The 18,799-nt window shown below is 33.5% G+C and overlaps 2 protein-coding genes across 9 annotated transcripts in view; one reads left to right on the top strand and one right to left on the bottom strand.

The window, feature by feature from the left end:
- The window catches only part of GramD1B (GRAM domain containing 1B), a 344,163-nt gene that overhangs the window by 218,076 nt on the left and 107,288 nt on the right, over positions 1 to 18,799 (top strand). The window contains exon 11 of one of the 8 annotated variants that reach the window (XM_067767471.1): positions 16,229 to 16,309. The exons of 6 other annotated variants lie outside the window; for them this stretch is intronic. In XM_067767471.1, the coding sequence (XP_067623572.1) occupies positions 16,229 to 16,294 (66 nt within the window). In that variant the 3' untranslated portion in view covers positions 16,295 to 16,309. Of the gene's footprint in view, positions 1 to 11,324; positions 11,617 to 16,228; positions 16,310 to 18,799 lie in introns of those variants that run through there. One more of the 8 variants, XM_067767470.1, reaches the window with a different exon arrangement.
- LOC137240139 (jerky protein homolog) lies at positions 9,844 to 10,932 on the bottom strand. Its single transcript, XM_067766080.1, has one exon. The coding sequence runs from the start codon at positions 10,930 to 10,932 to the stop codon at positions 9,850 to 9,852; it is 1,083 nt and encodes a 360-aa protein (XP_067622181.1). The 3' UTR covers positions 9,844 to 9,849.

Below are 18,799 nucleotides of genomic sequence, written 5' to 3'. Positions count from 1 at the left end.
TTATTGGTTGTATGTAAATATTTTGGTGGCAAACTAACATTGACGATCGGCAAGTGTATTGACCGGGGTGAGTGACTAAGGAACGGGGTGAACTGACAAGGGTTTCATATTCGGCATTCCATTGATGTTGGCTTACCGCTGTGTTAGGTCAATGTAATTTATGTCGCATAATATTGTAATATGATTATGCTATTACAAAAATGTATTGGCATAGAAGTTCATGATGCGTAATGCCGCAAATGTTTTGTATAGGTGGGCATGACGTATAATGCTACACCAGTTTCATCTTCTGATTTTTGAAACTTTTCCACTTCTGGTTTTTTTCTATAAAATGAAAAATTTATTAGAAAACAAAAAATTCAAATCAGTTACAAACAAACGAACTTCACTCATTTTCTGTATGTATACTATCACGACCTTCGGAGCTAGTGATCTGAATATCGCAAGAAATATCGAAAATACATACTCACCACTCATACAGAACACTACCTTGCGATAACCATGAATCAGCGAGCATCGAATGTTAGGATACGATAGCTTTCTGTAGCGTGTTTTTCTTTTGTACCAAAGATTCTAGGGGTCCAAAAGAAAGAGTTTCCGTGACAATCTGGCTAGTACCAGAGAGTACACCGGATTCAAAAAACTACCCACGCTGTCACTCTTATCTTGAGTGGTATGAACTTGAATTGGAACTTATGGTGCGTCCTAGACTGGATAAGTCTATCGAAGGCCGCATACTTGTTTTTTAGCTCTGCTTTTAAAGTATTTCGCTGACGTGATAACTTTTTGTTGCCAGACTTATAGCTTCTCCTTTATAATACCTAACTTTCCCATATTCGAAAAGTTTACATGTATACCACGTTTATTTCAGCTTAAGCACTAAACCTATTTGTGTAAAATTCCGTTCTATAGCCTCCATAAAAGTGTGCCCTAACTCACTCTTATATGGTATTTGTCTTTTTGTGTACTTTAAGACTACCACTTGATTATCCCCTTGTCCCATTATTTTAACCTTTACTCCTGTGATTGTTTCTGTTGCTCTTATTACTCCAATATTTATGAGAGTCCACAATTTTTGACACATATAGTTAGAAAAAATAGAAATAGAAGACACAAGTATACAATTTGGGTTGAAGCAAGAACATAACTTTTTGACGAAGATAAGCTTCAAATGTGAATCCCTTCAATTTGAATAGTTTTGTGATTATGTGTGGAAATGCATTGTATACCTTAACTCTTTCTGCCTGCCTTTTACCTGAAAAATTTTAATTGATAAAACTTATTTAGGTAATATTCTAGAGCAGGGATCAACTTTAAAAACATTTCCAAAAATATCTGGAAAGTTTGCGAATGACAGCTGACTTCAGAATTATTAATCCGAAGCCGGTAGTCCAAAATTTTGCTTTGTCAAAAGATATCAAAAAAACACAAAATGACCCCGGATATATATATTTGTATACGCTAGTGCATATATGTATTATAGTGGATGTCAAACCCGGCTAAGTGCCAGGTCCCTGACAATGTTCAGGAAGATTTTGTAGCGGGCGGCAGAAAATTTACCATCCAAAATTTCAGCAAACTGCCTGAATAACGTGTTGGCGGCTCTTTTTGAAATTACCAAAGTTAATTGCAGACTGCAATTTTATAGAAATGTGACTAAATTTAACTAAATGGTGTGTGGTTAAAAGTGTTAAGGTTATCAGTAATAAACATCTTACCTTTAAAAAAATTCCGTATGTCCACGAGAAAATTTACCATCCAAAATTTCAGGAAACTCTGCCTGAATAACGTGTTGGCGGCTCTTTTTGGAATTACCAAAGTTAATTGCAGACTGCAATTTTATAGAAATGTGACTAAATTTAACTAAATGGTGTTTGGTTAAAAGTGTTAAGGTTATCAGTTATAAACATCTTACCTTTAAAAAAATTCCGTATGTCCATCTTTGTAATTTATTATTAAACAATTCAACTTTCCGCTTCAATAATCACACACTTTCCCCTTCAAGAATAGAAATTGTAATAACGACGTGATAAAAACTATTACTCAAGTAGTCATATTTGGACTTGAAATACTACAAGGTGATCAATTGCATTCAACTTCACCAAAATTTGGTACTCCAACTAAAAAGTTGAACCGATAAAAACATCTGTAAACTTTTGCCATTTTTTTCAAGCGCAAAAAAATAAAAAAATCATCCCACTAAAATTAAAAATGGCAAAAACAAAATAAAAGTAATTGTATAAATAAAAAAAAAAAAAAAATTATAAGACTTCATGAATTGCAACTGATTAGATAAGCTAATATGTATACAACTGCTTAATTGAATGCAGCTAATTAAACAAAAAATAATTTTTCGTTAGAACTATTTTTTATTCTATTTATAGTTACTTGAATGATGTATACAACTCATATAGTTACAACTGAATTTATCGTCTCTCACCCATGATCTCTAGCGAGCATCGGATATTAGGATACGATAACTTTCTGTAGCGTGTTTTTCTTTTGTACCTAAAGATTCTAGAGGCGTCCAAAAGAAAGAGTTTCCGTGACAATCTGGCTAGTACCAGAGAGTACACCGGATTCAAAAAACTACCCACGCCTATCTTGAGCGGTATGAACTTGAATTGGAACTTATGGTGCGCCCTAGACTGGATAAGTCTATCGAAGGCCGCATGCTTGTTTTATAGCTCTGCTTTTAAAGTATTTCGCTGACGTGATAACTTTTTGTTGCCCGGACTTATAGCTTCTCCTTTATAATACTTAACTTTCCCATATTCGAAAAGTTTACATGTATACCACGTTTCTCCCAGCTTAAGCACTAAACATATTTGTGCAAAATCCCGATCTAGAACCTCCATAAAAGTATGTCGTAACTCACTCTTATATGGTATTTGTCTTTTTGTGTACTTTAAGACTACCACTTGATTATACCCTTGTCCCATTACATTAACCCTTACTCCTTACGTTTCTTCCAGCTTAAGCACTAAACCTATTTGTGCAAAATTCCGATCTAGAACCTCCATAAAAGTGTGTCGTAACTCACTCTTATATGGTATTTGTCTTTTTGTGTACTTTAAGACTACCACTTGATTATACCCTTGTCCCATTACATTAACCCTTACTCCTTACGTTTCTTCCAGCTTAAGCACTAAACCTATTTGTGCAAAATTCCGTTCTAGAGCCTCCATAAAAGTGTGTCGTTACTCACTCTTATATGGTATTTGTCTTTTTGTGTACTTTAAGACTACCACTTGATTATGCCCTTGTCCCATTACATTAACCCTTACTCCTTACGTTTCTTCCAGCTACTATACTATTAATTTGCACTGTCGTAGAAAAACTCCTCGTCCACTGTTTTTAGATATATTGCATGTTGGGGTCTCCTCGCCTGCAAGATTGAGCGGAAATTTGAAAACGGAATGAGCAGGGCGTCACCGTTTAGTAATGTTGCTGCAATGCTTTAAGATGCTACAGCCAAAGCTATATTTTGGTCCTTGCGGAGTTGCGCTAGCAAAGGGTTTAGTACGAATGTTTTTCCTTTACCGCCTGGGACGTCAAGGCCCTTTTCGCCGATATTTATTCGTATCACATTGAAAACTGCACGCTGCTCGGGAAGTAACTGTGGTGTAATTTCTTGGACCTACGCTTCTAAAACTTCAGAATGTAGGGTATATTTCCCCTCTTCGTTGTGGTGTAGGAAGACCGAAATCAGCCAGGCATTTAAAAGCTTTGGAAAGTTTTTTATGGTCAATCAATACAAAAGCTTCGTTTGTTATTATATCGCTATGGGCTATATCTTCGGATAAAGCTGCTCTTTACTCATTTCACAAATTAATTGCATTTGACAACCCTCACGTGCTTACCAAAATAGTAAATAATTCTCTTACTTTGGATGCAGAACGACAAAGGACGGCTAAAGCTATAGTATCGTCCCAATGGTTATCTTTTTCAAGCTATGCTCGAGCCGTACTCGCTTCCCTGTACGTTTCCGTTTCTTGATTTCCTACGGTTTTAAGCATATGGAAACTTGTTGGGCCTCTTATCTCATTAAGCAAAATAAGTAAGCAGAAATATTCAAAATTGCTGACGTACGGTATAAATGCGACCCAATGCGTCAGCTGCCTTTACTCCTGGCCAGTTATCAACTCGTGTCTCCAGAGGGGAAGAGGAGGGGGCGGAGGGTGTCACTTTGTAAGCCCTCGACTTATTTGACCCATCAACTGCCACAAATAAATGCATAGCGAGACACTTGGATATAGAGGAATCAAAATGGTCCAATGTTTATAAATTCATAAGCCTGAGAAAGTAAAATCAAATGTAATTAAATATCTAATAACCAAACGCACCTCCTAGGTACTGCTTTATTTATGCTAGTCCTTCAAAAGTTGATTGTACTTCGGCGCGTGTGATATTATGTTATGTACATATGTATGTTGATACATAACAAAATATAGAACACCTTCAATTTAAGACATTTAATATTGAAAGTAAAGATGATTACAAAGAGTAAGTAGATCTGTACCGACAATGCTGAACTGATTAGATAATCCATCTAAATATATAGCTCCAATGCCACCAGCTACATTATGAAGTATACTATTAAAAGTCATGAGGTTTGATGGTTATATGAGCTAGCGTATAATAAAATTAATTTCAATCATCATATGGTAAACTACTATGGCTTTTGGAAAGGTGTTTGCCATGCAGTGAAGATATAGCAAAATTTCTTTCCAACAAAAAAATATCCAAAGCTAAAAAATGTATTTGTTTGCAACTGAGTACATAAGCTAATATACAACTCCATAATTGAATGCAGCTAAATAAACGAAAAATAGATGTACGTTAAAATTATCTTTTATTCTATTTATAGTTACATGAATGATGTATTCATCTTATATAGTTACAACTGAACTTATCGTCTCTGAACCATGATCTCTAGCGAGCATCGGATATAAGGATACGATAACTTTCTGTAGCATGTTTTTCTTTTGTACCCAAAGATTGTAGGGGCGTCCAAAAGAAAGAGTTTCCGTGACAATCTGGCTAGAACCAGAGAGTATACTGGATTCAAAGAACAACCCACGCTGTCCCTCTCATCTTGAGCGGTATGAACTTCAATTGGAACTTGAGTAGATAAGATCTATCGAATGCCGCATACTTGTTTTCCAGCTCTGATTTTAGAGTATTTCGCTGGCGTGATAACTTTTTAGTGCTCAGACTTATAGCTTCTCCTTTATAATACCTAACTTACCCATATTCGAAAAGTTTACATGAATACCACGTTTCTTTCAGCTTAAGCACTAAACCTATTTGTGCAAAATTCCGTTCTAGAGCCTCCATAAAAGTGTCCTAACTCACTCTTATATGGTATTTGTCTTTTTGTGGACTTTAAGACTACCACTTGATTATCCCCTTGTCCCATTACATTAACCCTAACTCATGTGATTGTTTCTGTTGCTCTTATTACCAATATTTATGAGAGTCCACAATTTTTGACACATATAGTTAGGAAAATATCGATAGAGGATCAATGGTTTTAAACTATAAGCACTGCTAACTTGTTTAAAGTGTTTGTTTTGCGTTAAGAAGATAAATAATAATACTAACCAACAATCTATAGAGCAAATATCTATAACTTCCACTTTTTCGAAAACAAGAATTTCAACCATTTTACCACCCACTGCATAGCAACGTATGGTTGACATGCTTGGTCGACCGATCGACCGGCCAGCGGTAAAACTGCATGATATCACCTCATTATATTATTTTTATTGATTCCATTGTTCTTTCTATACAGACAAATTTTAATTTTTCAAAATAGATTCGAGTTAGAAATGTTTGCTTGATCTTTTTCGTTTAAATGACGAATCATCAGTTTCACGTATAAGTGACCAGCAGTAATTAGCTAACATCCTCACTTGGTTCTTTCCTGCAAACCGTTTTTCAATCATCAATATCTCTTGATGAAAACGTTCTCCTTGTTCGTCGCTAAATTGACCGATATTGTCTGAGAAAAATTCCAAATGGGAGGGCAAAAAATGAATTTTTATATCCATGTTGCATCCCATTTCTCCATACGCTTCCAAAAATTCATGGACCACCTCAACATAGTTAACACTTCTTACGTTTCCAAGAAAGTTTTTACATAAAGAAATAAAACTAAGCCATGCTCTTTTCTCCACTTGTTCAATTTTTCAACAAAAACTTCATCTACCATAAGCTTACGAATTTGTGGTCCAACGAAAATTCCTGAAATTCATTATCGTAATAAATACATTTGGATAATACTTTTTTTTTTTTAAATAGTAAAGGGAGGAGAATCTTTATAAGTACCTTCTTTAATCTTGGCATCGCTCAATTTAGGGAAAACTAATTTCAGATGTAGGAAGGCCTCACTGTCTTTGTGAAGTCTTTTGACAAATTGTTTCATATAGCCCAGTTCCAAATGCAGTGGCGGTAAAATGATGTCGTCAGCCTTTACTAATGGAACGTTGAGAACGTTTTTCCTGCCTAGTTGGAAAAACTGTCTCGATGGCCAATGCTTACACATATAATGATTTTTGGCACGACTGTCCCATTCACAAAAGTAAGATGGATTTTTGGTGTAGCCTCCTTGCATTCCGAATAGAATTGTCAGGACTAAGATCCGAAACAATCTGCCAGTGATACTTATTGTAATTAATTAATCGAAGAATCTTCTCCATTGTTTGGTATGTTTCTTTCATTTCAGTGGCGTATGCTACGGGAACAGATGGTAGCTGATTGTTGTTGTGCAACAATACTGCTTTCAAGCCTATGATATTAGTGAATTGGGAATTAATTTTCGAATGATACTTGATTTTTGTTCTCTCACATACACAAAATAATAGATACTCACTTTTGCAAGAACCGTCAAGAAACAATCGCCAATCTTGCGGGCAATGCTCGTGATCGAGTACGGCGAACAATTTATCCACATCAACGCAATACACCAGATTATTGTCGGTATCATCAGTATCGAAAACTCGTTCAAACGATGTTAGGTCTTTATCCCGGCCAAGTGTAACTTTGAAGTCATTTTCTACCAAATTCCACTACTTCAATCGAGAGGCCAACTTCTCTGTTTGCCTTGTAGACAATTCCAAATCCCGCACAAGATCACAAAAGTCCTGATAGGTCACAAAATGACGTTCCTCTTGTCCCAGTTGGAATATACGGTTGGTCAATTCGCTCGTTTGAAAATTGAGGGCTGGATTCAGAAACACTTTCAGGTTTTCAGTCCACAGTCGCCTCATCCGCTTTTTCTCTAAGGATTGGTTTTGAAACAGACAGTACATCAGCATATTTTATTTTATTGGGTAAACGGGTGAAGTATTTTTAGATAAGAAATATAAAACTCATAGGTTGGGTGTTTGTCAGTAATTGAATTCTTTATTTGAAGTCAATTTCTTTTATACAAAAAACTTCTTACCAATACTTACAAACTAGATGTACTTAAACTAAGAATACATAAATGCCAGTCAGCATATTATAATAACCTATTTGGATACATATAGAAACAGGATTAAGTATTACCCAGTGTTATGCAATTTTTTTATTAAAACAGAACGTGTTTGTATAAAATTTAATTTTTTTTATAAAACTCTTTACACGAAAATGAAACAGAAGATTTATCGAGTCAAAGTGTTGCACTTTGAAGATTTGCAGAATACTTTCCAACTCAGTTTGTGTAATTAAATGTAGAATACCTTCCAACTCAGCTCATATAATTCAATGTAACTTTCCAACTCAGCTCATTTGGTAAAAAATGTAAAATACTTTTTAATTGTAATTTAAATTAACTTCACTCACATTATGCGTTGTAGTGGTTTTTATAGAGGTTGAATGAGTGACGTAATCCAATTCTATTGATTATTAGAATTTCATTCCTCTTTAAAATGCCAATCACCTGTTGTCACCTGTAACTTTATTTACCTCAAATTTATGTCATTTGATTACTATACTATACATGCAACTTGATTATGTATAGTTATGTATGTAGTCACCTGGCCAACTGACTCCGCATAAATATGTTTGTAATGAACGTGGTTTATTAGGGTGTTCCATTATTTTCAACTTTATTAAAATATTGGATTTATTGTTGTTGTTTTATTGAGATGTTGGGCCATTCCTTGATTATTGGACGTTGTTGGGTTTTGGACGTTGGAAGTTGGTAAATGCGTAACTATATGTAATTGGTTCGACAGACAATAGGATTAATAGACAAATATGTCGGTCAATGTGATGGACAAATGTAAACAAATATGCATCGCATGTGCAGACATTAATAATTCATTGTTGAACTCCCGCTGAGTTCGCGTAAATATTTGGGCCAGTTAAATTTGACTACTTGTGTGGTCTGCATATATGTGTATATACAGTGAAAGTAAAACGCATTACAAGCAACGCTACACGGGTAGCGATCCAGACGCTGGATCAGCCAAAATACTGGAATTGCGAACGATATCCGCAATTGCATTGGGAATAACATTCGCTACGCGCCGACCGAAAATCTGCCGACACAGGTAGAATAAGGTTATATTAGCAGCTAATTTAGGGTTGTAAGAACAGTTGCAATTAAGAATTAAATCAATAAAGGTCTTTTGACCAAAAAATTATTAATTTTTTTCGAATTTAAACTTCGAACCTGATATAAATAAATAATTAATGCATGTTCGTATATAGGTATGTATATACTAAGTTCGCTGGGAAATGCAACTTAACCATAAAATAATATGGATACAAAGAAAAGTGTGTAGTGAGCAATTAGTCAGCTTCAAGCTGAAATAAAAGAAGCTTCAATTACAAGGCAATGTACTGATTGCAATGGCATAGCACGAGTCAAAGTACATGTATGTAGAAATGAATGAATTTATTTATTTATTTAAGCCAATCAGCATACAAATCTTATAGGCTATTTAGACATATATATATATAGTAAACAATAATACAACATTTCAATACTTTATTTATAAAGAGTACAGTCGGGCCTCGATTATCCGTGATGGTCGGGACCAGAAGCATTACGGATAATCGATTTTCACGGTTAATGGAATAACAAATTTGGTTATAGTTTTTTTTTAATATTTTTATTATTTAACAAGTGAACATTGGTGTACATACTTATTTACTTCAAAAAAAATTTATTCAAAAAAATTATGTACATTTTTATATTAAATACAATGTATGTATACCTGAAATTTTCTACTGAAAACATGAGGCAAAAAAATGACTTCAAGCAAAAAAAAGAATACAATTTCGTAAAAAAAGTCGTGTAATGTTGTTTGTCTAATATTTTTCAATTTATAATTTTCTTTTATAAGTTTTTCTTGTATGCGATAAACTTGAATTTTATCATGCTCTGTAATTCCGGGACAACCAGGGCTATCCAGGAAATTCAGCAATATGCTTGATGCCTCTATCGCTTCTTTTAAAGTGGTTTCTGAAACAATTACATCGTCTTCATCAGTGTCTTCCAATCCATTGTCGTCTCGCTCAGGTTCATCTGAGTTACTGTTTGCCATGCTTATAATTTCTTCATCTGACAAAGCAACAAATTGGGAGGCATTTTCATCACATTTCAGCCATGTCTCTATATCCTCTGTGGTAAAGTGATCATTTGTGCCACATTCACGTGCGTATTCGATATGTCCATACCTATAACAAAAATCAATGAATTTTTGCATGAAAATATTTTATAAAATTGTAAAAATATGCCTACGCACCTTCATTATCTGGGCATAACAAATTATTCCAAGCGTTCTTCAAACCTTCAGAAGTAACAGCGTCCCAAGCATTATCAATGGACCACAGGGCTTTCTTTATATTAAATTATTTCTTAAAATCTTCTCTATTATTTGACGAGACTAGTTTTTGCACTATAGTTTTACGATAATGGCATTTAAAACTCCATATTACACCCTGATCCGTCGGTTGGATCAAGGACGTAAAATTCGGTGGCAAATATTTTACAGTAACGTTTTTAGCCTTAAAATCGTGAACGTCTGGATGTGCCGAGCAGTTTTCCAATAACAGAAGGATTTTGCTATCATCCGTAAGACCGATTTCTTTAAGATGCTCTTTTACCTCTGGCACAAAGTTTTTGGTCAACCATTCTAAAAATATTGTTTGCGTTACCCATGCTTTTGAATTGGCCTTATAAATTACGGGAAGGTCGTATACATTTTTTAGGGCTCTTGGACGAGCACTTTTACCAATAACTAAAGCTTTGCACTTGTGTGTACCAGCAGCATTAGCGCAAACTGAAGTGGTTAGTCTTTCTTTTGACACCTTATATCCATCTATGAATCTTTCATTATGACAAACCAAACTGCTCTCGGGCAAACACTTCCAAAAAAGGCCTGTCTCGTCCGCATTATAAATTTGCTCACTGGTAAGATTTTCCGTTGATATCAATTCATTTAATTGTTCTACAAACATTGTGGCACTTACATAGTATGCTGAAGATTTTTCTCCTTCACCATGAAGTCTTTTTATTCCATGTCTATTCTTAAAATTTTGCAACCACTCGTTGGAGTATTCACACTCAGAATCAATGTTTAGTTTTGTGTGGTATATTTTAACCTTTTCTCTTATCATCAGTCCTGTAATTGGAGTGCCGTTAAAACGCTCTTGTCTGAACCATTCGTAAAGTGCCAAATATACTTTTGGTTCTTCAGCTGTCTTTAAAGTTTTTCGGTTACGAAATCCAACCACCGAATCACTCTCTGCACAAAACTTTAAAAGCTTGTCTTTGCTTTTTAAAATGTTATAAACGGTCTGCATCCCAACTTCGTATTTTTGAGCTATCATTTTAACACCGACATTATTTTTCAAATGCTCGTTAATTATTTTTACTTTATCTTCAATATTTAAAACGTTTCTTTTTCTTTTTACCACTGGTAACGGTGCCATACTAAATATATATTTAGATCTAACCACCCGTACTTCTCAAATTTCAAAATTAAACTACAATAATAACTTGTAAATGCTTCTGGCTCATCGTCAAACAAGGGAATTCCCCGTTTTCATGTTTATTATACATACATATGTACATATTCACCTAAAGTGACGTGCTATTAACACAAACACAATTTTCGCTGCCATCACGGATAATAGAGGTAATCACGGTTAATCGAAGCAAACAATTTGAAAACACTGCAAAGAAAAAACAATAGACTAATCTTTGGCCATCACGGTTAATCGGGGTTACCGGTTACCCGGATCACGTATAATCGAGGCCCGACTGTAGTTAAAGAACTTTTCTCAATTAAGACTCTAGTAATTGGAGCATTTTTCACTTAAAGAGCGTTAGAAATACCAACATGGAAGAACTCGGAGCAACGCAGAGCTCTAGCTGGAATGTTTATTAGAATCCTTTCAAGGAGCACGGGGCAATCAACAACACCCCGAAACAAATCAAAAATGAACGACAGCGACAAAATTGTTCTCCTGATATGCAAATTTCAAGACATTCTACACCAGAGACCGCCTGGAATATCGCCATTAAGAACGACATTTTATTTCAAATGTAAAGAAAATCATGTTGGGGGCAAATTTTTATTATGCTTCACTCCAATGGACAAAATTTTGTGCAATTTTGTTAATCGTTTTTGTATAATTTATTTAAAACAATAAAAAATATTGTAAGAAAATTTAAATATGAATTTAAACATTTAACACTGAACCTAGAGATAAAACTATTATAATGTAATGTGATATAATTATTGAAATACGTTTTTAACTTTGATATTTCAATTTTATTTCCCTGACACACGTCAGGGCCGGTTAGATGAGCAACTATTGCTAACATACAACTTCTCGGTGACTGCACCTGAATGCCTATCTCTACTTCCCTAATCGCGACGCTGCTGCCCGTGATAATGCTGACTTTGCATTTGCCGGTTGCTGGTATGCTCGGCTTTCATTATTAGAATCGAGTTTCGCATTGCCATGGGAATGATAGCAGCTTGGTGTTCACTTGCTGATTCAGCGTCTGGCTACTTTGTGCTGTTGTTATTGTTGCTGTTTGCACAGTTACTGTTGGGTTGCTGTTTGCATAATTACTGTTGGGTGCTAACTTATATATTAATAATTAATTTCTACCACAATATGCGGAAATCCACACACCAGTGACCTGCAGTATCGGCATTAAGAACTTCATTTTATTTCAAATGTAGAGAAAAGCGTTTAACACAAATTGACTACTTTCAGTTGTGATATTTCTGGATAATAAGTTTTTGTAGTTATCTCACATCATCCCATACGAGTTAGAAGTTTCGTTAGTTATCTTGCTGACGTTAGGAACGCTGCACTCGCTATAATTTAAAAAAGATTACTATCAAAAACCTTTTTTTAAACATTTAACATTGAAGCTAAAGAATAAACTATTTTAACACATTATGGTTGCTATAAATCAATTAATTTGTGTATTAACCCTAACAGTTTTTTTCAATTTTTTTTTAATAATTATTTTTTGTTAGTGTTAATGCGTATTAAAATTGATAGCTTCTTTAAAATAAATTTCAAAAACAGACGGCAAATATATTTTTGTGCAGGATTAGAGTAGAAATTAAAATATTAATGGGTTCCTACTCTTCAGAACTAGTGCCCCACTTTGGGCGCCAATTATTACGCTCGACCTTAAATACCACAATTTTTTGTATTTTTATTCAAACTTTATACGACGCGTACTTTTTTTGTGCCCCACGTTGGGTTCCAAAAACTAAGCTGAGCTTTAAATTTGAAACTTTTCCCAAATCAAAAAACGTCTGCAATCTTTATTCTAGATAAGAGCCAAAGTTTAAATTATGCGCATGTTTAAACTTTCACGATACACCATTTTATCGTACGCCACGTTGAAGGCAAATTATTATTATGCTTCACTTCAAATTTACAAAATTTTGCGCAAGTTTGTTAATCGTTTTTGTTTAACCAACAACTTTTTAAATACCATCACCTTTATTTACAGCCATAAAAAATATATTTATTTAGTTGGTATAATTTGGATGTTGTAAGGAAATTTAAATATGAATTTAAACATTTAACACTGAACCTAGAGATAATACTATTATAATATAAATGATATATAATAATGATTAATTTCTACCACATAATATGCGGAAATCCACACACCAGGGAGCGCCTGGAATGTCGGCATTAAGAACTTCATTTTATTTCGAATGTAAAGAAAATCGTTTAACACAAATTGACTACTTCCAATTGTGATATTTCTGAATAATAAGTTTTTGTAGTTATCTGACATCCTCCCATAAGAGTTAGAAGTTTCGTTAGTTATCTTGCTGAGGTTAGTAACGCTGCAATCGCTATAATTTAAAAAAAATTACTATCAAAAACATTTTTTTAAAACATCTAACATTGAAGCTAAAGCATAAACTATTTAAACACATTATGGTTGGTATAAATCAATTAATTTGTGTATTAACCCTAACACAGTTTTTTTTTTTTTTAATAAAACACATTATTTTTTGTTAATATTTAATCCCCTTCTAAGGTGAATGCGTATTAAGCTCGATCGCTTCTTTAAAATCAATTTCAAAAACAGACGGCCAATATATTTTTGTGCTGGATTAGAGATGGGTTCCTACTCTTCAGAACTCGTGCCCCACTTTGGGCGCCAATTATTACGCTCGACCTTAAATAGCACAATTTTTTGTATTTTTATTCAAACTTTATATGACGCGTACTTTTTTGTTGTGCCCCACGTTGGGTACCAAAAATTAAGCTCGGCTTTAAATTTAAAACTTTCCCCAAATCAAGAAACGTTTGCAATCTTTACGCTCGATAAGAGCTAGAGTTTAAATTATGCGCATGTTTAACTTTCACGGGACACGCATTTTATCGTACCCCACGTTGGAGGCAAATTATTATTATGCTTCACTTCAAATTTACAAAATTTTGCGGAAGTTTGTCACTCGATTTTTGTTTAACCAAAAACTTTTTAAATACTATCGCCTTTATTTAAAACAATACAATATATATTTATTTAATTGGTATAATTTGGATATTGTAATAAAATTTAAATATGAATTTAAACATTTAACACTGAACCTAGAGATAAAACTATTATAATATAAATGATATATAATAATGATTAATTTCTACCACATAATATGCGGAAATCCACACACCAGGGACCGCCTGGAATGTCGGCATTAAGAACTTCATTCTCTTTCGAATGTAAAGAAAATCGTTTAACACAAATTGACTACTTTCAGTTGTGATATTTCTGGATAATAAGTTTTTGTAGTTATCTGACATCATCCCATACGAGTTAGAATTTCGTTAGTTATCTTGCTGACGTTAGTAACGCTGCAACCGCTATAATTAAAAAAAAATTACTATCAAAAACGTTTTTTTAAAACATCTAACATTGAAGCTAAAGAATGAACTATTTTAACACATTATGGTTGGTATAAATCAATTAATTTGTGTAATAACCCTAACACAGTTTTTTTATTTTTTTTTTTTTAATAAAACATATTATTTTTTGTTAATGGTGACTGCGTATTAAACTTGATCGCTTCTTTAAAATCAATTTCAAAAACAGACGGCAAATATATTTTTGTGCTGGAGTAGAGTAGAAATAACAATATTAATGGCTTCTTACTCTTCAGAACTCGTGCCCCACTTTGGGCGCCAATTATTACGCTCGAACATTATTTTTTGTTAATGCTTATTCCCCTTTTAAAGTGAATGCGTATTAAACTTGATCGCTTCTTTAAACTCAATTTCAGAAACAAACGGCAAATATATTTTTGTGCTGGAGTAGAGTAGAAATAACAATATTAATGGCTTGCTATAATAATGGCAATATAAGTGGCATGTTATTATTATGCTTAACTTCAAATTTTCAAAATTGTTTTTCCTCCGGTCACCTTTATGTAAACCGGTGTGTTTTTGTGTGAAACGAATTTCTTTGTGCACAGACGCTCGATTTAAGTCTAACTAACTAACTTCTTACTCTTGTGAATAGCAGGCTCATTTTTGTTTTTTTTTGTTTTTGCATGTCTTATGTCTTTAGTGTATTTTGTTTGCGATTGCAATTTTGTTAATCGTTTGTATTTAAACGAAAACTTTTTAAACACTATCGCCTTTATTTAAAATAATGGAAAATATATTTATTGAGATGTTTTAATTTGGGTATTGTAACAAAATTTAAATATGAATTTAAACATTTAACACTGAAATTGGATTAAGCTGTGTTTGGTAAGAAGTGTTTAATACCAAGTTTAATTAGCTTCCTTGTAAATGAAACTAATGTGATTAATGATATCAAGTGAATTTATTAATCAATTATTGCAAGTTTTACACGTTTCAGTCTATTTGTAATTAATTGCTATAATTGTAATGTAAAATGTGAAATGAGAACAATAAGCGTTTTTACTGTCCGTTTAAATTACAATTTATTAAGCACAATAGCTTTAGCACAATAGTTTTAGTTAACAATATATAGCTTGCTATTTCTTTAGAACGAGTGGTTTAGATTACAATGTTTAATTTGCTTTTCTTTTAAAGCCTAAAAAGCGAGATTATGCTTTACCACAGGTATATGATGCGATTAAACACAACAAAGGATTTTATTTAATTAGCACGATAGCTATATTATAACGTATTTAGACATTTATTAATGTGTCTTGCACCATAACTTTGACGAGACTAAAAAGCTAAATTCAATTCTACTTTGAATTCATATCAGAATTCAAATTCCAATATGTATATGTAATTACTTATATTGAAAGTAAATTTAAAAAGCAACAACTTAAATGGATACAGGAATATCACCTAATTTAACGGCAGCAATGCTACCATATGTATGTAATATATGTGTACAGTGAAGTTTCTCTGCATAGCTAGCAGTAAGCATTGGTGGGATGGCAGAATCAAAGCAGGCGACGGCTTATGCATTTATGTATAGCAATATGTATATGCATATGAGCATTGACAATTGCAAAAGGCAAATGGTAAAATAGCAGTGATAATAAATAAATATTATTGTCAGTGAGCGAATTTAGAAAAAGATAGTAATAAGGAATTTGTAAATTATACTACTAAATATTTATAATGCGCTTATGACTAAACAAAATGAAATAACAACTTTTTGACCTGGCTAATAATACTTACTACTTAAATGTACAAAATGTATTCATGTGTATATGTCAGTGAATTGTATAAGTACATATTTATTTAGTTCGCTGGGAAATGCATCCTAAGCATAAACAAAATACATAGTGTGGACACAAGCAAAAGTGTGTAGCAATATATAAGCAGCATGTCAGCTTTAAACTGAAATACGAAATTCACGGGTTAATTCCATTTTTAGGCAGTATGAATTTTTAAACTCCCTACAAATAAACACAAATAAAACTCGTAAGTGAACACGTTATATGCGAAAAAATACCAAACTTTACGTAAAAAATATCTAATTACAGCTATTCACATTTAGTGTTGTCAAGGCGCAAAATATAAAATGCAGCTCTCGTATAAGAAGCCTCAAGTTACGAGGGGAATGTACATGAGTGCAATGGCATATCACGAGTCAAAATATTGTATGGTAGAAATGAATGAATTTCAAGGCATACTACATAATCCCGTCTTGCAGTTGTTTATTCTTCAAGCATATATTTTACACTTGACTCAGTGCGTCTAGAAGATGTTAACAGCTAAAAATAAATTAGGAAGTGTTAGCGCTTTTGACGTCTTTCCATCTCATTGCGAAAGTTTTGCGTATTTTACAATAATAAATATAAAATACCGTAAATTGTAAACATTTACCATTGAACAGCGATATATAAATAAAATAATTAACTTCCATATTCTCGGAGTTTGACGCAATCATCGCCCCAGCAGCCGGGTTGAACGTCATGCGCATGTCAGGGTACGTTTTGTTCCTAGGACAGGCTCTGATCTGGGTTGTTTGCCTCTGCCGGTATTACTTTTGCGTCGAACAGTTGTTCCACCGCTTCATCGCTCTTCTTTTCCTTCTTGAATTGGACATTTTCCAAGGGTGCTGTAGAACACGCAGTGCAGACACTGGTGCTGCAGTCGTTGTGTTGTAGTGACTGCTTCCGAATTTGTCTGGATGTACTCTTTCACTTGATTTATCACTTTTCTCAGAGCCTCTTCCTTGCCGTACGACTTTACCACATTCAACAGTGCTCTGATTCCCCCAACCTATTCCTGCAAACATCATTGGCCATATTAGGCATTCATTTATAAAACGAAAAAACTCTAGAATTCGTGTCGTGATTACTGAAGAGACCTTGATTTATTGTAGATCATTTTCGGAAATTTTTGTTTTTGTACAAATACAATAATCATCGAATGCCATAAATTTTAAACATTTATCATTGACCACTTGAAAATTACATCTGAGAATGATTAACCAGCCTAAGTGTAAATAATTAACTAGAATGTGGGAATTACTATTTAAAAAAAGACTCTCACTTGGTGAATCTCAAGACATGCTACATAACACACCAAAAATTGTAGTTCGTTGAATAATCGAATTAATATTGATTTTATTCAAAAATTGGATTCTTATTTATACAAAATTATTATAAAGAAGTCTTATGGTCTACCATACATATTTACACTAATACTTACATACTAAATGTACAAAATATATGCATGTGCATATGCCAGCAAATTGTGTAAGTACATATAGAAAGAGGATGTAAGTAATACTCACTCCTGTTATCAAATTTATATTAAGACAAATCGTGTTTGTGATTTAAATTTTATTTTAATTCTTTATAAAATTGTACACACTGAAGAAATGAAACAGAAGGTCTACTGAATTAAAAAGGTCGAATTTTAATATACTGAGTACGATTTATTATGTTGAATCCTCAATTTAATATACTAAACACGTCTTATTATGTTGAATCCTCAATTTAATATACTGAATACGTCTTATTATGTTGAATCCTCAATTTTATATACTGAATACGGATTAGAACTTCAATTAAATTCAAAAGTTAACTCGCTCACTCCACTTAAAGAAGAGAACTGAACTTCATGCTCTACTGTGGTTTTTATAGACGTTGAATGAGTGGCGTGATCCAATTCTATTGATTATTAGAATTTGATTCTTCTTTAAAATACCAATCACCTGTTGCCAGCTGTAACTTTATTTACCTTGAATTCATTTGATTATTATGAAGGTAATCGTTTGGTCTTTATCCAACTTGATTATGTGTAGTCAACTGACTCTGCATGAGCGTGTTTAATTATTTGGTCAATTGACTGTGCATAAATATGTTTGTAATGAACGTGGTTTATTAGGGTGTTCCATTATTTTCAACTTTATTAAAATATTTCTCCTCATTGCTAAGTAGGTCCGGGAAAATATCGCAGTTCATAATTTTTTTTATTTGAGCGCCACCAAAGACCAGCAGCCTCTGAAAGCTTTGGAAAAAAAGTCTGCAAATATTTGAAAGCTTTAGACTCAATATTAAGAGTCTTCACAAATTGTTTAATAAGGCCCAATCTAATATGCAATTGCGGCATCAATATATTTTTAGGATCGACAATTGCTTCATGTTTAATATTAAATTGTCCCACTCCATACTCAGTACGTTCAGGCCAATGTTTTTGGCGATAGTGGGCGGCATCATTTCTGCTATCCCATAGGCAAAGATAACAGGAGTGTTTGGTATATCCACCTTGCATTCCAGTAAAAAAACAAACCATCTTGAAGTCTCCAATAACTTCCCACTTGTATTCCGTATATTTGATTGCGTTAACAGCATTTTAATAC

This window comes from Eurosta solidaginis, chromosome 2, assembly GCF_040869045.1.
Source record: "Eurosta solidaginis isolate ZX-2024a chromosome 2, ASM4086904v1, whole genome shotgun sequence".
NCBI classification, from domain to species: Eukaryota; Metazoa; Arthropoda; class Insecta; order Diptera; family Tephritidae; genus Eurosta; species Eurosta solidaginis.
This window is presented reverse-complemented; position numbering and strand designations above follow the sequence as displayed.

Bases quoted from the DNA above. Each gene is read 5' to 3' on its own strand.
- LOC137240139 (XM_067766080.1), bottom strand. From the start codon at position 10,932: ATGGCACCGTTACCAGTGGTAAAAAGAAAAAGAAACGTTTTAAATATT.